Here is a 23,097-nt window from a genome sequence, read left to right as displayed (position 1 = left end):
GAAATGGCTGCCCCTGTAAAGCCACAACTTATTTTGTGCTTCAGTTTTTTACAATTTAAACAAACAAGATAAAGCATGTTAATTAGTGAGCTTCAGAGGTGCTGGGCAGCTTTTGCTATAGGCTACCTTTGGCCAGAGCCAAGCTAGCTTTTTCCACTGCTTTTACTATTTATGCTATTAACTAAGCTTAACATCTGTAGGTTCATATTTGACGTACTATACTCTTAGCAAGAAAGTACATAAGAGTATTTGCTAAATTGTCAGATTATTGATGACGTATTAAGTTACAACTTTATTTTCTCCAAAACATCAACACTTAATTAAGGCAGGATACTTCAGTTCACAATCCAACCCTAAGGAGAAAAAGATAATGCAGTTTGTTGTTGCATCAGGCAGCTTTATGGACAGGACTGAGCGGTAAAACCTCTAATTAGAGGCACATCCATTGCCTGTGATTGCATATCACATGCCTCTGTGCTAGCAGGCAGGAAGCCTTCCTCAGCTGTTTGCATGTGGCAGACAGACATGTTGTTGTTACCCTGGCAACTCATCAGGTTCATACTGTATGTTGTCTGTAGGACAGGACTGAGCAGTAAAACCTCTAATTAGAGGCACATCCATTGCCTGTGATTGCATATCGCATGCCTCTGTGCTAGCAGGCAGGAAGCCTTCCTCAGCTGTCGTTCCTCAGCAACGTGTTGTCGTTACCCTGGCAACTCATCAGGTTCATACTATGTGTTGCCTGTAGTGTTAGCCGGTTAATTGACGACCTAAATGTCAGGATGCTGCTTATCTCTCTTCCCATGTGTAAAATATGCAATACTACACTTAAAAAAAATAATCATAAAAGTTGAAAATCCCTGGTTTAATCTTTAAACATGTTGTTTTTAAGATAATCAAATGTTTTATAATGTAAAATATTAATCTAAAAATTAACTAGTAACTCCAGCTGTCAAAAAATGCTTGATTTCCCTCAAAAATGTAGTGGAGTAGAAGTAAAAAGAATTATAAAATAAATAATCAAGTAAAGTACAAATGCCTCAAAACTGGAGACAGGTCATGTGAGTCTTTTCTGTGTCTGTCTTTTGCATTTAGGTACATTGTGGTTATTATTCTAGCCCGTTATCCCACATTACTGTGTACTGTCTTATACTGGTATATGATGGTTTACAACCATCAGACTTTCAGTTGGACTGGTGTAAATTGGCACATCACTCCAGGCTGACCTGTTACGCTGCTTAGCACTGGTTTGTACTAATCTGGTAGTTTTTATAAACGGTAAAGGTGCAAAATAATGTTCATTCAGCACAGTGGGACCATATCACTGCAAGAAAAATGGGTCACCACACTGTAGAGAAAAGTGTTGATTGGTTTAATGTTAAAATTCAAGAGAATATAAGACTGAAAGAGTGTTTTATGTCTCTTTTTGCTCACACACTGTTTGTGTGATTGAGTCTTAATAATATTCTTGTGATCTACAGGGCCAGTGTGCTCATGAGGAACACCTGACCTCTACCTGACCTGTCCTTTGATAACATTCCGTTTTATTAACTTTTGTGGCAATACAATAAAAAGGCAAAAATAACCATCTGTTGGAACAGGCACATTATGATCTGATGACGCATCAGCTCCGATCTTAATTTCTATTTATTAATTTTTTTGTAATATGGACTGGCTATCTTTCTTGGAGCTCTGAGGAATCAGACTTTCCTTTTAAACCACTCTCTCTCTCTCTCTCTCTCTCTCTCTCTCTCTCTCTCTCTCTCTCACACACACACACACACACACACACACACACACACACACACACACACACACACACACACATACACAATGACATACCTTATTATGTTATTTCTTCCAAACGTCACCCTAAAGTAGACTATTACATTTCAATTTGAGCTTTTTTAATTTTACTTTTTTTAAATGTTTAATTATTATCAATACATTTTAAATAAGACTGATTTTAGCTAAATGCTAATGTCAGCATGCAACTTGCTCACAATGACAATGCTAACACACTGCTGTTTAGCAGGTTTAGTGTTTACTATGTTCACCATTTTAGTTTAGCATTTGATAATTAGCACCAAACACAAAGTACAGCTGAGGCTGATGGGAATGTCATTATCTTTGCAGGTATTTGATCATAAATTGAAGTTTTGGACAACAACATTTTGATCTGATGATGTGTTAGATAAAAAGGTCAGAGGATTACCAGAATTATTACAATTCATCTAAAGGGGAACATGAATGTCTGTACAAAATTCCGTGGCAATCCATCCATAGTTGATGAGATTTTTCAGTCTGGACCAAAGTGCTGGACCGGCTGACAGTCTAATATTGTCATCTGTATAGCTAAAACGGTTAATTAAAATACAAATCAAATTGTGGGTGAAACAAAATTGCAAATGGCAAAGCAGAAGAACTGTGATAATGATATTAATGAAAAGAAGACAGTAAATGATACAACAAAAAGCATAATAATGTTTTTTAATAATTTTGCAAATCCTCTTAAAAAGAATCATAAAGTAACTCATTGCTTGCCAGCATGAAATTATTAAATCACACATTCAAATATGTTTTTACCACTTTTTTACCAGTGATTTTCTCATTTGCATAATACATACATGAATCTGATTAATCACTTATCACAATAAATGAATGAAGTCTGGTTGCCTCCCTACTGAAAGAAGAGTCCCTAAGAAATAAATACTACTGGCTGATCATTAGTAACTGTGGAAACAATGGAAAAGATGACCCGCACACGTCACCCACTCACATAAACTGACTTGGGCCTTTACTACTAGTACTTTTTAGTACTTCAAAGACTGAAGAAGGGGAAGAAACATTTGGTAATCTCTTAAATACACCCACTTCTTTTTCTCCTCCCTTCTCCCTCTGTTCTTCAATGAGTGCTATTCTTCTCTGCTCAGACCAGGAGGCTCTTTGACTCATTGCTCAACTATGCAGTAGAGAGGAGGATTAGCTCAAGCTGAGCACCGAAGCAAGGATTTGGCGTTTGGCCATTTATCCATCACCTGGCGGACTGAGAGAGACACGACCATACTCTTTGTCTCTTTTCACCTAAATCTCCACTTCACTCCCTTGTTATTTTCCCTCTCCTTCTCCCTTTCTCCTTCTACCCCATCTTTCCACTCTCTCTCTCAACCATGACCCTTTTATCAGAGGACCAGTCAGCGAGGCCCCAACCCTGCCGGCTCCCGGAGCCTGGCAAACACATCAGCACTTCTTTGTACCCAACAGACTACATTGGCTCCAAAGAGGACTACATGGACAGTGAGGAGTGTGCTGTGTTCGTAGCCGTAGAGCCCCCAAGGCGCTCAAGGGGCCGCCTCATCCTCCACAGCATGGTCATGTTTGGAAGGGAATTCTGCTACGCTGTGGAGGCAGCATTCGTCACACCGGTACTACTCAGCGTGGGCCTGCCCCGCAGCCTGTACAGCTTGGTGTGGCTGATCAGTCCCATTCTGGGCTTCCTGCTCCAGCCCATAATCGGCTCAGCCAGCGACTACTGCCGCTCGCCGTGGGGCCGGCGGAGGCCTTACATCCTGGTCCTGGGCATCCTCATGCTGATTGGAATCACCCTGTTCCTGAACGGGGATGCTGTCGTCTCAGGTAAGGGATGGGCGGGAGGATTTAAAAAGAGAGGAAATAGAAAGAGAAACAGACAGTAAGAGGGGGGAGGTACAGGTATATTTTTAGTCTCGTCATATCAGAAAGTGAGCTCTTGTTTTTTGGGGATGACTTTGTGCCTTTGATTCAGAGGGAATGACAGAGAAAGGGAAATCAGTCCATTTCATCCACGAATCAGAAACCTGACATCACCTTGATCTCATTCTAGTGTATGCTTATGCTTGAAAATATGCAGAATAATAATAATGACTTGTAAAACTCAACAAATGCAAGTCATACATATAAAGTTGTATGATCTAATTAGATTATTATTTTATTATATTATTTTGCCGTCAAAGCTTTCTCTTATCTCTTAGACTTTTACAGACTCAGGCTTCGAACCGTATCAGTATCTTCTCGCTCATTTTGGAAAAAAGTCACACATTCATCGAGATTTTTTTTTTTTCTTTTTTTTTTGTTCTGAGAGGCTTTTATGCTCACACGTTGAACTTGTGACTGAAGGTAAATGTGTGACTTGTTCGGGTGGTCTTGAGTCGACCAGACTGATGATGAGGCATGACTATAGGGCATGATTAAGAAAATGTCACTGCACCTTTAGTTTGAAGATGTAAAACAACTGATAACATTTAGACAATTCGGACTCAGAGGCATAAGGTAGTTATGAAGGGCCCCAGTGCATGCTATTATGAGTGGCCCTTTGATGTTTGAAAGGCATGACTGTTCGCTCGGCTTGGAGATGTGTTCAGCTTGTCAGTCTTGACAAATTTTTGCATCTAAACTAGCTACTTATATTGTATCATCTCGTCACATGATTAAACAGAGACTTGACTTTGGACAGCATCACACTACATAGCAACAGTCATTGTATATCTGTATATGGCAAAAATACCAAAGAAAATAAGACATTATTGATTTAATTGCATAGTTTTTTTTAAGTTTATGTAGAAAAAGCATTTACTTTTGCTATTGCTACTGACTATCTTATATACAAAAATAAAACCATGCGTTTGCCTCCTCAAGGGAATATATATGGCATCGTTATTAAGTTACCGTGAGTTCTTTTTTGAACATAGGCCTATTTCCCAGGTGGCAATCTGAATCACTTTTGCAAGGGCCCATTCTCAGCCCAACACATATTTGTCTCTATGCGCCCACCCCCCCAATCCACGGGCCCCTGCCTGCTCTATATTAACGCCCCTGCCCGGTCTCTTGAGTATCCGACAGGCAGCATCACGAGAAGTTCTCCCTGACAAAAGAATCTGTGACCTTTTCTGAGACGAGCCACATGAACGTATTCACTGCTGAGAGTTACAGTGCTGCTGTATTGTTCCCCACCGAACAGGATCACTGTGGGGTTAATGGCATAAATATTCACTGACAAATTACCCCCATTCTAATTTTCACAGTTGGCACTGGAAACTTTTAATGACGGAGCTTGAAATATGTCATCCTCAATAATACCTCAATCATATATTTTGATTGGATGATTGGACATGGAACAAATAGTACAAAAAGGTTTTTAGCAAATATCCAAAACACTCTGCAAACACTGTAACGTTTAAAGGGGTGTTGGATACACTAGGTTGAGAGATCTCTATTTATAATGAAACAGTTACAATTATACAAGATAGATTGCAACGCAATGTGTATTTATACTAGCTGTGGTTCCAAGTGTAGGATCCTTGTTTCAAATCTGGGACATAGGTCAAAAACAAAATCTAAATCAGCTTGTTTGAAATACATTTTTTCTTTGTTGAATGCTGTGATTGTGGATTGAGTTTCTATTTTAAAAAGCTCTGGGCTTTGCTATAATCATCATACGGACTATAAAGTATTTCTTTCTTCCGATGCACGCTTGATAAGCTGATTATCCTTCCACTTTTCTCAGGGTTGTAGTGAATGCTACAGGAATCTTTTTGTTTAATAGCTACAGAAAAGTCAGTACAGTGAAATATTCTGTTACTCTAACTCCATTACATTTCTCGTTGCAACAATACAAGTTTTTTTGACAGACTTTTATATTGTTCTTGCCTTACTGAACACATTCAATATATTTTACTTAAATCACAAAAAAATCCACAATCGATTTACGCATGTTTTTTGCCCGGATAAATATTTCTTAGCATCCTTCATTCCTTTTGATGAGTACACAGAAGAAGACTGGGCTTTATGATCAAACAACCAGGTTTTAAAATATAATTGTTAGCTGTCCAACATAGTTTTTCTTGTTTTTTTTCTGACAAGCTGCCTCTCAATGTGCTAGCTGCCATTCTTTTAACTGTGACGTGTATCTCTACTTGCCAAATTAAACATGCAAATTTGACACTTCAAGATGACGCATCAGAACTACTCAGCTCCGATCTTAATTTCTATTTATTAATTTTTTTGTAATATGGACTGGCTATTTTTCCTGGAGCTCTGAGGAGTCAGACTTTCCTTTTAAACCACTCTCTCTCTCTCTCTCTCTCTCTCTCTCTCTCTCTCTCTCTCTCTCTCACTCACTCACTCACTCACTCACACACACACACACACACACACACACACACACACACACACACACACACACACACACACACACACACACACACACACACACAATGACATACCTTATTATGTTATTTGTTCCAAACGTCACCCTAAATTAGACTATTACATTTCAATTTGAGCTTTTTTAATTTTACTTTTTTTAAATGTTTAATTATTATCAATACATTTTAAATAAGACTGATTTTAGCTAAATGCTAATGTCAGCATGCAACTTGCTCACAATGACAATGCTAACACACTGCTGTTTAGCAGGTTTAGTGTTTACTATGTTCACCATTTTAGTTTAGCATTTGATAATTAGCACCAAACACAAAGTACAGCTGAGGCTGATGGGAATGTCATTATCTTTGCAGGTATTTGATCATAAATTGAAGTTTTGGACAACAACATTTTGATCTGATGATGTGTTAGATAAAAAGGTCAGAGGATTACCAGAATTATTACAATTCATCTAAAGGGGAACATGAATGTCTGTACAAAATTCCATGGCAATCCATCCATAGTTGATGAGATTTTTCAGTCTGGACCAAAGTGCTGGACCGGCTGACAATCTAATATTGTCATCTGTATAGCTAAAACGGTTAATTAAAATACAAATCAAATTGTGGGTGAAACAAAATTGCAAATGGCAAAGCAGAAGAACTGTGATAATGATATTATTGAAAGAAGACAGTAAATGATACAACAAAAAGCATAATAATGTTTTTTAATAATTTTGCAAATCCTCTTAAAAAGAATCATAAAGTAACTCATTGCTTGCCAGCATGAAATTATTAAATCACACATTCAAATATGTTTTTACCACTTTTTTACCAGTGATTTTCTCATTTGCATAATACATACATGAATCTGATTAATCACTTATCACAATAAATGAATGAAGTCTGGTTGCCTCCCTACTGAAAGAAGAGTCCCTAAGAAATAAATACTACTGGCTGATCATTAGTAACTGTGGAAACAATGGAAAAGATGACCCGCACACGTCACACACTCACATAAACTGACTTGGGCCTTTACTACTAGTACTTTTTAGTACTTCAAAGACTGAAGAAGGGGAAGAAACATTTGGTAATCTCTTAAATACACCCACTTCTTTTTCTCCTCCCTTCTCCCTCTGTTCTTCAATGAGTGCTATTCTTCTCTGCTCAGACCAGGAGGCTCTTGGACTCATTGCTCAACTATGCAGTAGAGAGGAGGATTAGCTCAAGCTGAGCACCGAAGCAAAGATTTGGCGTTTGGCCATTTATCCATCACGTTTGGCGTTTGGCCATTTATCCATCACACTTCAACTGTGACGTGTATCTCTACTTGCCAAATTAAACATGCAAATTTGACACTTCAAGTTCAGTCCAGAAAAAAATCTAAGGATGTGGCAGGATCATTATATTGTTATTTACATGCGGTGCTTGATGAGTGATGAGATGTTTTTGTTCCGTTTTGCAGCAATAGTCAGCAACAGGTCATTGAAGAGTACATGGGCCATAGTGGTGGTGATGTTCGGAGTCGTGCTGTTTGACTTTGCTGCAGACTTCATCGACGGGCCCATCAAGGCCTACCTGTTTGATGTGTGTTCACATCGAGACAAGGAAAGAGGTCTGCACTACCATGCTCTACTCACAGGTGTGTAATACAGACAAGCACACTCACACACACACACACACACACACACACACACACACACACACACACACACACACACACACACACACACACACACACACACACTGTTGTGCTTACTTCAATGCTCTAATCTTCTTCGAGCTGGCTGTTTCCAATGTGTATCTTGATGGATTTGTTTTGTTTGTTTTTGTTTTAGTTGGATCCCCATTAGCTTCAGCATAAGCTAAAAGCTATTCTTCCTGGGGTCCTACAATCTGTATCTTATCAAACGAACCTCTGTTTGATGAGAGGTTCGTTTTTTTTTTTTTTAAATCTGTACAAAAACTAGAGTGTAGGTAGATTTAATTGACAAGATTTAAAACATACACAATTGTCGATGATTAAAATACACACAAATCTGAAGGCTTATTTCTATTGTGGTCGTCTGTTGCAGCACAATATGGCAGATTGAATACAAAAGAGTTCAATCTGCCGTGTAAAATGGCAAGGTGTTGTTTTACATTGGGGTTATGTGCCAGACTGTTTCTTGGCCGGGCATAGGTACTTTCTATTGTTGGTTGCCTGGCACACGGTGAATACAAGACACCAGGAAGTCTCGGTTTGAGTGTAACTTCTGTGGCGGTGTCCAAAATCAGTCTCTATTTAAGATATAGTGTACTATATTTACTCTCCGCCATTTTATTTAAATGTCCAAATTCTGAGTATGTAAATGTTCCCTCAACAATCCCACAATGGAAGTTACTACTACTCTCTGCTAACAATCCCACAATGTAATGCTCTGCATTTTATAGACGAGAAAATTACTGTTGTGCAACTCTACACCTGGCAGCGATGATGCAAAATGTAGTAGTAAGTGTCTAAATCTCAATTTACTGCTTACTAATGAGGGAGTGTTGTTTTAATCTGTAGCAATAAATACTGGTGAACATGAGCCAGGTATTTCTCTCATTTTCCACATTTTGCTAATTGTTTTACTAATTTGTCATTGAAATATTGCCAGTACAATGTCCACATGTTAAAGATCCTTTTCTTGTTGAAGATAACCAAATACTTCCTTTTATAATTAGTTTCTCAGGGATTTACAGAGCAAGTTTGGCTCACTCTTTCATGTGGAACTCCTTTTTCTCGGAGGGATTTTTGAGTTTTTGAACATGAGTTTCATGTCAGAGTGTGACATCTTAGATGGGTTTTGGGTGCCTTATCCAAAACTTTAAATGGTGTGTTCCTTAGCCACTTTGATACAGACATGCTCACGTCTTGGAACATTTTCCCAATTGCACTTCATCTTCAAGTAATGGACATTTGGCTGAATGGATGAATAGATTCACTACTTGTGCTGTCAGATACAGATGGAAAGTTCAGACGTAGTCAAGTGTCTCATGGTTGTACTATGAAAAGAAATGTGAGACTCTTTGCCGACATAATGGAGGCAGATCGATGTCAGCCAACGCATCAGTTTGTTTTGACTCCTCATCTGGAGTTGGAGATTTCCATTAACTAATCTTTTTCTCTGAAGGGAGAATCAAGAGTAAATGCAAAATGCATTTTTCATATCCTGGACACACTTTTTTTCTTAGAGAGAACTTATGAACCTATGGACACATTCAGAAGCGAGTCAATACAATCTCTTTAGTTTGGTTGAGTTAATAATGCTAGGTTAAGGCTACACCATTAAAGATTGCACTCAGCTGTCAGCAGGCACCAGGTGGTGTAAGCATGCTTGTCAGGCAGTAATCCAGCCCTGAGCTAGTCATGTGCTGCAGTCATGGGTCTGGGCTGAGAGACACAGCAGCCAGGCACATGACTCTAGACCCTCCTGCCACTGCTGGTATGTGAGGTTTGAAGAGGAGGGAGCACAAATTGTTTTGTGTTTCTCTGTGATTCATGTGGCTTTTGTGGGAGCTTTTCTAATGTGAACATGTGAACATGTGAAAAGACCACATAAGTCATTACGAATGAGTCATTTTCTACAGCAACAGGTAAAGAAAGCTGAATACAAAAACAGCTGGAGCAATATCTTTTAAATCATATTTAGCTAAAATAATGTGGCTCTATGGAAGGCAATGATGGTCTCTCAGTTGGTCGATCAATCGGTCCACCACTTTGGTTCATACCGAAATATCTCAACAACTGGATAGAAAGAGTCACTTCCTACAAATCCCAAAGCATATGGCTTGGTGAAAAGTTGGCTTTTTCCTGTAAAAAAATGCTTTTCATTTAAGGCCAGAAAGAAAATGGTGAATAGTCTAATTCCATTAGAATATGGTGATGTGATTTACATGCATGCATCTTCATCCATACTGAAAAAAAGATTCTGTATATCACGCTACATTACGCTTTGTAACAAATGCAGGCTCACGCACTCACCATTGCATTTTATATGAACCTTTAGGATGGTCCTCTGTACGAGAAAAGAAAAATGCACATGTATTGTTGCTTTGTATTGTGAAGACATTGTTAGATAAACAACCTTCTTCATTCTTTTAAATGTAAACTTTAGTGATCCCCTGACTTTTTATCTAGCGAGTAGCTTACACATTTGCAACATGCCCTTTCTCCAACCACTTGCATGACGTTGTGCCAAGTACCTGTTTGTATTTCTAATCCTGGAGGCCAGGAACATAGAAAAGAGGGATCCCAGAACAGTACATTAATGATCTTCTCCTCCACAGATATGTATCTACAGCCCACCACTGCATTGATTTTTTGTTGTCAGCCTCACTTCAAAAAACAGTGTGGCCACCAGGCGAATTTCGCCACCTTTCAACCCCTCCCTTACTTTATTTTGGAATCCCACAAAGCCTTGCAAAGCCGTTTCATCGTGCCCCATAAAAAAATGAATGGGGTTCGTTGAACTTCAGTTGGTCTTCACCGTTAGTCAGCGACAATGGTGATTCAGTAGAGTCAGTGCTGTTAGATTCAGTGTTGTATGTACATGTACCCAACACCTCTACACTAAACTAAGATGATGAGCCTTACAAAGCAGTGTGTGTTTCTGTAGACTCTTGTTTGCCTTGTATGCAATAAAGACGTACTTTTTGAAGTTGTTTAGGTTATTTCCATTATTGTATAGGTATACTTAGGCCTGCCTCGGTGAGCCAGTTTATCCTTGCAAAACTATTTTTCAGCTATAATGTAAAATCGCTTTATTGATTTTAATTGATACCTGATCAGGGCTACAACTAATGATTATTTTCATAGTTGATTAGTGTGTCGATAATTCTCGATTAGTTCTTTGGTCTATAAAATGACGTCCTTAAATGTTTACTGTCATAGAGGAGAGAGGAATTAGATTTATAAAAAATTACTCCAACCGATTAATCGATTATCAATATAGTTGGCGTTTAATTTAACAGTTGACAACAGCAACCTGATAGTCTATTTACATCAAAACCAAATTGCACCATGCTGATATTAAATCTCGCATTCAATCTCTCAGTTTATATTTTTGAGACCTTCCACAGTTGACTACAGTCATATCTCTGATTAGCTCTGGTGCACTGTGCTGCAATAAGATGTTCAAAGTTATTGCAGGGGCAGAAAGGTACACACTTGCGGTGACATTAATAACAGAAAGAAAAGGATCTTGAATCAGAATAAAGTGATTGATGCAGTACACAAACAGCAAGGGGTTCCAGCCATGTCGACATAAGTGAAGTCAGTCAATCAGTCAACCAACCAACCAACCAACCAACCAAGTACATTCTTTTAGGTTTTTTTTATGTGTAGGGTTAAACATATTAACATAAAGATTGCGTGTGTATCATAATGTAGGCATGCGAGGGAAGCATGAGTCAACAAAACTGCTCACAAGTTTGATCAGCAAAACTCACTCTGTACAGGCAACCCACATGTAAAAAATGGTACATATTTAATGAACACACTGTCTATTCGGTCTCTCATCTTTCCTGAAGCTGTCAGCATATCAGTTTCCTTTTAAAGTAAAAAAGGGGAGGCTGTGCATGAAAGCCAGTGAGAGCAGAGAGAGATGCAACATTTACCTTAGCACCAGATTTACCTTAAATTCCAGATTACTGTACTGTAATCTAAAACAATCTGGTGTAAAAGAATGTGGCGTTCATAATTTAATGTTGATTTGTGCTGAACGCAGGGATCTTAATTTCCTGCAGCAAATAAATAAACTGTGGATCAATATAAAAACATACAATATGTTGTTTGTTTACTTTTTTATACTTATTTACCCAGTGGTGTGTACCAGTGAAAATGAGAGTATGACATAATTATGTTTCCTTTTGTCATACAGTATGTCCAGTACTGGGTCATTTAAATGATAGCTTCTACAAAAGTAAAAGCTGAAAGTAGCACTTTAACCACAGGTATGAGAGGACAGATAATAGCTGATTCCATTTGGTCAGTTATTTATCTTGTATGCATGCACAACCTAAACTATTATCAAACTTAAATGCTAGACACACACTGAAATACAACAGCACACGTGTCATTTAAAAAGGGGAGCTCCACACTAAATTATTTTGTTTTTTGCTCTACACATAATCACATAGATTACTACATCTTGTTGGCATACTGTTTTAACACATATATTTTTTCCAACAATACACATGTTTCTACATATGTAATATCTCACCGCTCTTATAGGATTGTTTGCAGCAGGCAGCTGTTCCAACAAAAAAGCTTTAAAAAGCTCTACCAAAAAAACAAAAAGCTTTTTTAAAGCTTTAAAAATGTTCTTTTAATACATCCATGCTAAAAACCCTCTACACTCTGAATTAACTGTTTGATAACAAGTTCGACATATCAATTGAAAACTTAAGCACCCACACAACAACTCTCTCAAAAGGACATCAATGTGCTGGAAGAGGAAAGTTCTAGTAGAATTTGAGGGTGTACAGTACTTAATCTTTAAAAAAAAAAAACCTGCACTTCTCTGTCTACCGTGTTTTAAGCTTTGCTGCTGTGTATTCCAGGTCTGGGCGGAGCGTGTGGCTACCTGGTAGGAGCTATGGACTGGGGTCACTCTATACTGGGCCAGCTGCTGGGCTCTGAATACCAAGTCATCTACTTCTTCTCAGCATTGACCTGGGGCATCTTCCTCACCGTGCACCTCTTCAGTATACCAGAGCAACCTCTGGGCAAGGACCCACATACCTCCGATCCCTCACCTCCCAATGTCCTCCGGTTACTGGGCTCCCACAGCAATGGTTACGGAGCTCTGGCTAAAGAACCCGTCTCACATGTAGGTCCTGCATCCATCCCAGACCTCAGGCCTAGGTCTTTCTCCGCTCTGGGGGAGGCCAACTCAGTGACCTCCAGTGCCAAGCAGCCGAACAAGGAGGTATGTGATGTGCAGGATCAATTGTCTCGAGGATGCACGTTTATATGCATGTGGTAAAATAATGTGGAATACAGTTTTTATCCATTCATGCTCATGGTCACAGTGGAGAATTAGCTCAGAGAAAATGGACGACATACAGTTGCCTTTATTAAAATATATGAGCACACTGACAATATGGTGTGTATATATTCTCACATACGGTGGCCGACAGGGGCAAACGCCCTGCAACTTAAGAAAACACAAGCAAATAGACAAAACACAAGCAAATTAAGAAAACAACTTCATTAATTTGACAACACGTGCAGCATTCACACGCAAATGCACACAACACAACCAAATACATAAACGCACTGCAAATAAAAAACGATGCAAAAAGAAAAACAACTTCATTAATTTGACAACACATGCACAGCATTCAGCAAACGCACTGCAAATACACACAACACAACCAAATACATAAACGCACTGCAAATACACACAACACAACCAAATACATAAACACGCTGCAAATATGAAACGATGCAAAAAGAAAAGCACACAAACCCAGAAAACAAATGCAACAAAAAAACGCAGCATCCAGATTACACAACGGAAGTTCTCCAGACCTCTAGAGGGAGCAGCTAGTGGAATAGCTGGGAGGGAGAGAAAGAGAGAGAGAGAGAAAGAGAGAGAGAGAGAGAGAGAGAGAGAGAGAGAGAGAGAGAGAGAGAGAGAGAGAGAGAGTAACTGCATAGACTGTAAATATTAAGTCTATGTTTGATATGTTTTCTCTCGTTTGGTGGGTGTGTCTCGGCTCAGGTCACAGGTGATACTCAATCAGCAGAGACGTCTGTAAACTCGTGGTGATAAAACATTTAAAACTGCATCAGCGTTTAACGTTGACGTTTGTTTAAATATTACATGAGAGGGTTTAATTTCGAGGTCCGAAAGGCGCATTACTGAAGTATAGGCCTCCTCGAGTGTAATACTGTGATTATACAACAACGGTTACCAACAAAATAAGTGATCAATCTGTATTCATATTGTGGAGCAATTCGCTCTTGAAATACAAAAAACAGACAGGATTTATAGTCCCTCCCTGTTCAGTAAACCAGCCAATTTACCGTGGGATTTATCAATCCATCCATCCATCTTTGTCCGCTTATCCGGTGTCGGGTTGCGGGGGGAGCAGCTCCAGCAGGGGACCCCAAACTTCCCTTTCCCGAGCCACATTAACCAGCTTCGACTGGGGGATCCCAAGGCGTTCCCAGGCCAGGTTAGAGATATAATCCCTCCACCTAGTCCTGGGTCTTCCCTGAGGCCTCCTCCCAGCTGAACGTGCCTGGAACACCTCCCTAGGGAGGCGCCCATGGGGCATCCTTACCAGATGCCCGAACCACCTCAACTGGCTCCTTTCGACGCGAAGGAGCAGCGGCTCTACTCCGAGCTCCTCACGGATGACTGAGCTTCTCATCCTATCTCTAAGGGAGACGCCAGCCACCCTCCTGAGGAAACCCATTTCGGCCGCTTGTACCCTGGATCTTCGTCACAACGGAGCGATAAATTGAATGTAATACTGCCCCCGCTGCGCCGATTCTCCGACCAATCTCCCGCTCCATTGTCCCCTCACTCGCGAACAAGACCCCAAGGTATTTAAACTCCTTCACTTGGGGCAAGGACTCATTCCCTACCTGGAGAAGGCACTCCATCGGTTTCCTGCTGAGAACCATGGCCTCAGATTTAGAGGTGCTGATCCTCATCCCAGCCGCTTCACACTCGGCTGCGAACCGATCCAGTGAGTGCTGAAGGTCACAGGCCGATGATGCCATCAGGACCACATCATCTGCAAAAAGCAGCGATGAGATCCCCAGCCCACCGAACTGCAACCCCTCTCCACCCCGACTACGCCTCGATGTCCTGTCCATAAATACTACAAACAGGATTGGTGACAAAGCGCAGCCCTGGCGGAGGCCAACTCTCACCTGAAACGAGTCCGACTTACTGCCGATTTGTGGGATTTATCAATCTGAATAAATCCCGCTCGCACATATAAACACAAAACTGCTTTGCTAACTCCAACGTGTTGTAAGTAAGACATCTGCTGAAAAAGTTATTGTATTCATTAGCATGATTGCCATACTGTTGAGTTCACAAACATCCAACACACCAAAGTACAAACACATAGCGGATCAGACGCAAGCTTTTATTTTGAAAAGCCGAAGCTCAGGGATGGCACCAGCCGGGAGGGCATGAGACGGGAGCATAGATTTTATATTATTAATATATTATGGTATTAATAATAATAATAATAATAATAATAATAATATGAATTTAATATACAGTCAATGGAGTTCTCCAGGCTGCAGCCATACTCTAATAAAAAGGCAGAGCACTCTGTCCCCGTGGGGTCGAAAATCCAGCTGTTCCACTAGCTGCTCCCTCTAGAGGTCTGGAGAACTTCCGTTGTGTAATCTGGATGCTGCGTCTTTTTGTTGCATTTGTTTTCTGTATTTGCAGCGTGTTTATGTATTTGGTTGTGTTGTGTGTATTTGCAGTGCGTTTATGTATTTGGTTGTGTTGTGTGTATTTGCAGTGCGTTTGCTGAATGCTGTGCATGTGTTGTCAAATTAATGAAGTTGTTTTTCTTTTTGCATCGTTTTTTATTTGCAGTGCGTTTATGTATTTGGTTGTGTTGTGTGCATTTGCGTGTGAATGCTGCACGTGTTGTCAAATTAATGAAGTTGTTTTCTTAATTTGCTTGTGTTTTGTCTATTTGCTTGTGTTTTCTTAAGTTGCAGGGCGTTTGCCCCTGTCGGCCACCGTATGTGAGAATATATACACACCATATTGTCAGTGTGCTCATATATTTTAATAAAGGCAACTGTATGTCGTCCATTTTCTCTGTATTTGCAGTGTGTTTATGTATTTGGTTGTGTTGTGTGTATTTGCAGTGTGTTTGCTGAATGCTGCGCATGTGTTGTCAAATTAATGAAGTTGTTTTTCTTTTTGCATCGCTTCTTTTTTCGGGGTTTGCGTGCTTTTCTTTTTGCATCGTTTCTTATTTGCAGGGCGTTTATGTATTTTGTTGTGTTGTGTGTATTTGCAGTGCGTTTGCTGAATGCTGCGTATGTGTTGTCGAATTAATGAAGTTGTTTTCTTAATTTGCTTGTGTTTTGTCTATTTGCGTGTGTTTTCTTAAGTTGCAGGGTGTTTGCCCCTGTCGGCCACCGTACTCACATGATGTAAAAAATTATCTGAGCAAAAAGGCAGAAGCTTTGAGTGGTATGACAGGCATGCAGCAGCTCCTGAAAGAGATGAGCATGATGATAATCTTTGATATGTTCATGCTGAATTACAGGGAAATGTGTGTAAAAAAATGCACAGTACATCGGGGAATATTTTCATTTGATCTCATGGTGCAGCCATAAAAGTGTTGACAAAAAGGGACTTAAAGCAAGCAGATATTGTCAGTATTTCTACCCTCAAGGTCCAAATGTTCCCTTCGACATCCTGTCAGGGTTCCCACACTGACGCAACCATCCACTCATTCAGTATATTTCCATCCATCTACTCTGGTAAATACAAACCAATGATCTCCCTGTTGTGAGAAGACAGTGCTAGCCACTTACTTATGCTTCAAATTGATTTCACAAAATAAATACAAGTGCAATACAACTGCAGCTTAAAGTTCTGTAACAAGAGGCTTAAATCCAACATTAAATGCACTGCAATAGCGGTTACAGTAGTACAGTAGTCTTTCTGAAGTACAACCTGTATGGTTAATAATTATATGTTAAGACAATTTGACAATTGTATTGATTTACATAGAAATATTATTTTAATGTCTTAATTATGGACTAGCTTTGGTTTGTCAGGAGGAGGAGTTTCCTGTTTAAAAACAAGGGGTAGAAGCCATGCGCTTTTTGGAAAATAAATGGGTTTTTTAAAAGTTTTTTTTTGTTTAAGAACACATTGGGTGAAGATTACTCCATGTGTTCTCCCTCCATCACTTGGCCAATCCTTTATAGGAATATTAATAATGTAATAGTCCTGAAGGTGTTCAAATGGTTAAAAACAGTAGGACGCCAAACTCAGCAGAGGAATCACTTCAAACAACCCTGAGAAGACGATGTACGGTAGTGTGAATATGTCATGTGCAACATAAAATGTCAATTCCATGTGATACCATTTTCTACATTATGAATTGAGAAAGTTTTATTGCTTTAATGAATTCTTTTTTGAAACTCTGAACATCAATTAATCTGTCCCAGCTCAGTTTCTGTTGATGAAAAGAAAAAGGATCTGTCAGAAGATTTTGTATCATCTTCTTAAAAGTCACTTTTGTGGCCTCGTGAAGACATTTGATTCATAATCTCTGCCATGCCTTGATAGTCCTTATCTAAGCTCTATTTGCTGTGATTGTCTATTCTTTCCATTGTTTTGCAGAGCACATTAGTGAATAGTGTGTATCTGATCAGATCATTTAATGCCTTTGAAGTGTTCTTCATAATCATAATATTTCTTTTATCATCTCCTGTCTCTAACCCTTGAGCAGAGTTAACATCACCATGTGATATTTATGTTAAATCCCTTCATTTATTCTATTGAAGGTCTTTATGCTGCAGACGTCTTATTTTAATTGTTGAAGCTTTTGAACTGTTGCTGAAGCACCACTAGCGATGAAATACCAGGAGAGTAATGAGGGCTCTGACAGAAAACTCTGTCTCATCATTCAAATTCTTTTATAAATCCTGTCAGCGTTGGCGCTGATGTGTGTGATGTTTGTCTGCAGGCCCAGAAGAGGATGACGTTCAGGTCGATGATGAAAGCTATCAACAACATGCCAAACCATTACCGCTACTTGTGTGTCAGTCACCTGCTGGGATGGACGGCTTTCCTCTGCAACATGCTCTTCTTCACAGATTTTATGGGACAGGTAATTATTTCAGTGTGTCTGCATGTGAAAGCCATATATGTTTTGCTAATGTTACCAATCAGTGTAGCAGATTTCAACTGAATTGCAGTGATTGGTGCCGATGTCTTGCTGACATCACTTCTAACTTTCATAATGATTTCTGTTTTGATTATTAATTAATAGATTGATTCATCTTTCAGACAGAAATGCTAAATATTAGCTTGTTCCAGCTTCTCAAATGTATGGATTTGCTGCTTTTCTGTATTTTATAGATTTGTAAATGAATAATGCAGATACAGAGTCACATTTATCATACAGATGAGATCTTTATCAATCTTCTCACCAAATTCTTGGCAAAAAAAGTGAAAACTGAACTATTCCTTTTAGTATAGAATGGTGCACTTTAAAATCGACCTATTTAAGATGAAATTGTTATTAATATGTTTAGTGTTAAAACCATAAGGCGAATCATTCAAATGTTATTGTTTAACTTCAGTTTACACGCACACACGCATGCACGCACGCCTGCTGAATGTGCAGTGTTGACTGTTTTAATAATACATAATGATCATTTAAGTCGTCTATATAAAGGCAGAAATGCTCATTGTTCTCTTCTTCCAGGTTCTCAAATGTGAGGATTTCCTTTTTTTTTAATCTGTTTTATGTCAATGTAAAAGTGGATATTTGGGGATTTCTTTCAACTGTTGGTCAGAATTTGAATTTAAAGACGCCACTTTAGGGGCATTTTTCACTATTTTCTGACAATTTATAGAACAGTCAAAAATACTCATTGAGCAATAACACTAGTGGTGAAGGACAACAAGCTGCAATATGGTTTTACTTTCAAGCTCCATTAATCCCTGTTTGTGTGGGGGGCAGACTGAGGATGTAATCTCCTCCTGAAGTGTGTCATAATGATAAATGCTTTACAGTTGCACAGTATGCATGCTGATCAAAGGATGCACCTCACAGCAGGACGCAGTACTCACCGCCACGGTTCATTAACACCCGATACACCAGCATGTAATCTAAAACTGCAGGCTTTGTTAGCCGCGATGAGAAGTGTACAGTCAGTTGCTTCCTTTTGAGTGTTAAAAGGAAAGCAAAACATGTATTAACAAGGGTGATATTTTAACAGTCATTTTCAAATTATTTCTCTCTTTCTGGCAGATTGTGTACAATGGAAATCCTTATGCAGACCATAACTCCACAGCCTACGCCACATATGAGAGAGGAGTAGAAGTGGGCTGCTGGGGACTGTGTATCAATGCTGTGTCCTCTGCTCTATACTCTTGTAAGTAACAGAAAGTTGTGGGTTTCTTTCACAGCAGCCAACATCCAATAATATCGCCATGTCTAGACTGACATCATTAGCACCTCTGTGAATGACAGCCGCGACAAGGTTGTGCAGGGAAACGGATAGCAGTCAGCAATTACCGCCTCCTATTCTGTTTTGCATTGGGATTACTGTAGTTGGTTGCAGTCATTCATTAGCTGCACAAATGAAACACATGTTTTACCAGAGGTATATTCAGCTGACTTTTTCATTCAAATCCAAAAGTTGAAATAATGTAAAAATAACAATGAAATGTGAAAGGGAGAGAAATAATGTGCTACATGCAAAAGAAAAGTCAGCCAAATAATGTGTCACTCCACCTCAAAGTACGAAATTGGCTCCATTTATTATGCTGAGATTTTCTTTTTTTACTTTGCTGCTCTGAAACGAAAGATCAATCAACCAATCAAATGTCCAGTCAACTGTAGCAAATCTAATGCATTCTGTGGAGGGTTTTACAATGTTTATCACAACATCTTAATCATAAAAGACAAAGCAGTTGTGACGTAATCCAAACTTCATGTTGGTTTGCTGTGATTCTCAAGTAAAACTAATTTTCTCTGTGACGATGTGTGCGTTTGTGTGTTTTAAGATGTGCAGCGTTTACTCCTCCCATACATCGGCCTGAAGGGATTATACTTTGTGGGCTACTTTGTATTCGGCATGGGCACCAGCCTGATTGGCCTCTTCCCCAACATCATCGCCACGCTCATCCTCTGCACCGTGTTCGGCGTCATGTCCAGCACGCTCTACACCATCCCATATAACCTGATAGCGGAGTATCAGCGGGAGGAGGAGGTACTGGGCTGGCAAGAGAAACATTTTTCAGGGTTGAGATGCATATGAGAGGGGGAAAAAAAAAACATTGTTGGGGTGTGGGTAGTCTCGCATTGGCAGACCTATCTCCACAGCTCTGTGGAGTAAGGTCTGGCTACTCTACACTTACATTCTGGAATAGGAGATGGGATGCTCTGGGATGTTTGCAATTCTTTAAACCAATCTAAATCGTCTTGGGCTGTGCTACGTTTCGGACACAGAAATGGGGGCTCTGCAAAAATCTCTCGGGAAGGAACTTATTTTGGTGGAACAGAGCGTGCGCCCATACATGGAGGTTTACTCCTCGACGCAGCAGCTGCGGGTTCAATTCCGACCTGCGGCCCTTTGCTGCATTTCATTCCCCCTCTCTCTCCCCTTTTAAGCTGTCCTCTCTCCCCTTTTAAGCTGTCCTTTTGTATGTACAAAAAAAGGCCCAAAAATAATCTAAAAAAGAAAACGCCACATACAATATTAAATTAACAGTTCACACAATACAGTAACATGAGCTATTAAAATTAGCTGGATACATGGTTAAACCTAATTTGCTCTTACTAGTGTATTGCCATTTGTACATCTCGTCCATAGCAATCCTGCCACAATTGTTCCCAAAACGCCCTGTCAGATATTAAATGCCATAAACTGTCAGGTTGTAGGCTTGGACCCAAGTGCAGGAAGGTTAGGAGTGAGCAGCAGTTTGAATATAAATAATTTTTAAATAATAATTTAATGAAACACAAAGAGACTTTAAAACGTGTAAGCAGGAGAAAAAAAAATCCTAAAGAAACAGGAACACGGAAGGAACAGGGAAAAATCCAGGAGCACAAAAACACAGTAACAGATAGGATGGAACTCTTCACAAAAGACAGACGATGAATGACTATAAACCAACAACAGACACAGAAAGCACACAGTCTAAATACACAAGTAAACGAGGGGGAAACAAGGGATAGGTGACATAAGGGCTGGGGAACAGGTGAAAGTCATCAGGGCGGGCAGACAATCTCATAAGAGGGAAAACAAAAGACAGGAAGTAAAACAAGACATAAAATGGGAGAAACAGGGAGACTACGAAATAAAACAGGAAACAAAGCATGAAACAAACACAAGAAAAACACAGAAGACGTTAAACAACAAGGAAACAACAAATAAACACAATAAAACAGGAAAAAAAACTACAACAGAAACCCACAATCGTGACAAATATATTCTTTTTAAATCTTTACAATCATTCCCTGAAAGAATCAAGCAGGCCTGCCTTGTTGCACGATCCAAATTCTTAGCATGTAGCTCGTAGTTTGTTGTTGTTTGTTGAGAACAGCAAAAAAAAATTTTTTCTCATTCAGAACATTTTATCTAACAACTGGTCATAAAATTGCTGCAAACTGAATAATGCAAACAAGTGTATGCTCATAAAAACAATAAAAACAAAACAATATATTCCCTTTGATATATTCCTTTAGGGTGTGGCTTAAAAATCAATTGTTAATTTTTTCAACATTTGATTTGGCATTGTCTTTTTAGCTGGTGATGAAATTCAACTTAAAATAAATGAATAAAAGCCCCGAGACACACCAAGCCGATAATCGGCCGACAGACAGTCTAGTGAGGTCAGTGACTCAAGTCTGTTCGGTGTGTTCCGTTCCGTCATCCGTCCGAGGGGCCGTCAGCCTTCATTTTGGCCAATTTGACATGTTGAATTGGAAGGCAGGCACTGCCGGCAGTCGGACTCAAATGACCAATCTGATTGGTAGAGTGTGAGGAGCGGGATGAGCGTGACTAGAGTCTCTCAAAATCAGACGAAAATCTTTTAAACTGACCTTTGTCGATCTGAAATGAAGACAGATTCAGCAACTGCATGGCCTATTTCTTGCTTAAAATGTTTTCAGAAACACGTTTCGGTGAAACATTTTAGTACAATATGAGATCGTATTCTGAACAAGCCGCTATGACAGTCTGGTTTTCAATTTCCGGAGAAACCAGACCCACGAGACGCGTTCGTCCAATCAGCTGCCGGTTTTCATTTTTGGGCGACAATACAGATTAGCGCCGCCTGCTGTTATGGAGACGTATTACGTCGCTTTGGTGTGTTCCGAGGCACTTTTTTGACCAACTCGGGAAGACTGATCAGTCCAACTGCCTTTTCTGCCGAGGGTCGGCCGTCTGGTTGGTGTGTCACGACCATTAGTCTTCAGAAGGAAATACAGATAATAAAAGAAACATATACACGTATATGTATTGATAGTTCCCAGAACTGAATATTTTTACCCAACTATTGACTATTTCCTGCATGGGACATTTCTAGTAATACAAAAATTGATGACATAAAATATTGCTCTCCTTTTCCTCCTCCTCCAGGAACTACTGAAGCTGCGAGGAAGCATTGGAAGTCAGCGAGGCTGCGGGGTGGACTGTGCTGCCCTCACCTGCATGGTCCAGCTGGCTCAGATCTTTGTGGGCCTGGGTCTCGGCGCTCTGGTCTACATGGCGGGTAGTGTAGTAGTGGTGGTCATCTCGGCCTCGACTGTGTCTCTGTTCGGCTGCAGCTTCATCACCCTCTTTATCAGAAATGTGAACTAATTCTGATTATATATGTGTGTTTAAAGGTACTTTTTAATAAATACAGATTCTTTATTATATCATTACAATGTCTGTGATTCTTGTAACTCCATTAGTTTTACTGAGGTGACAGAAGTGGGTGTCTTGTTCAGTTCTGTTCCTGCATGGTGTGGTGCAGGAGCCAAATAGTTAAAGTGCCCATATTATGCTCATTTTCAGGTTCATAATTGTATTTTAAGGTTGTACCAGAATAGGTTTACATGGTTTAATTTTCAAAAAACACTATATTTTTGTTGTACTGCACAGCTCTCTCTCACTGCTGCAGATCCTCTTTTCACCTGGTCTCTGTTTTAGCTACAG

General features: G+C 39.6%; 1 protein-coding gene across 1 annotated transcript; it reads left to right on the top strand.

Annotated features, from left to right (window-relative positions):
* The first annotated feature begins 3,170 nt into the window (after window positions 1-3,170).
* On the top strand, window positions 3,171-22,758 carry slc45a2 (solute carrier family 45 member 2). The gene is made up of 7 exons (XM_078271868.1): window positions 3,171-3,636; window positions 7,645-7,821; window positions 12,768-13,135; window positions 17,907-18,050; window positions 19,200-19,323; window positions 19,958-20,163; window positions 22,537-22,758. Exons 1-7 carry the CDS (start codon window positions 3,171-3,173, stop codon window positions 22,756-22,758), a joined length of 1,707 nt encoding a protein of 568 aa, XP_078127994.1.
* The last annotated feature ends 339 nt before the right edge of the window (window positions 22,759-23,097 follow it).

This window comes from Sander vitreus, chromosome 16 (genome assembly GCF_031162955.1).
Source record: "Sander vitreus isolate 19-12246 chromosome 16, sanVit1, whole genome shotgun sequence".
Lineage (NCBI taxonomy): Eukaryota > Metazoa > Chordata > Actinopteri > Perciformes > Percidae > Sander > Sander vitreus.
The sequence above is the reverse complement of the archived record's forward strand: the minus strand, read 5'-3'. Positions and strand labels throughout refer to the sequence as shown.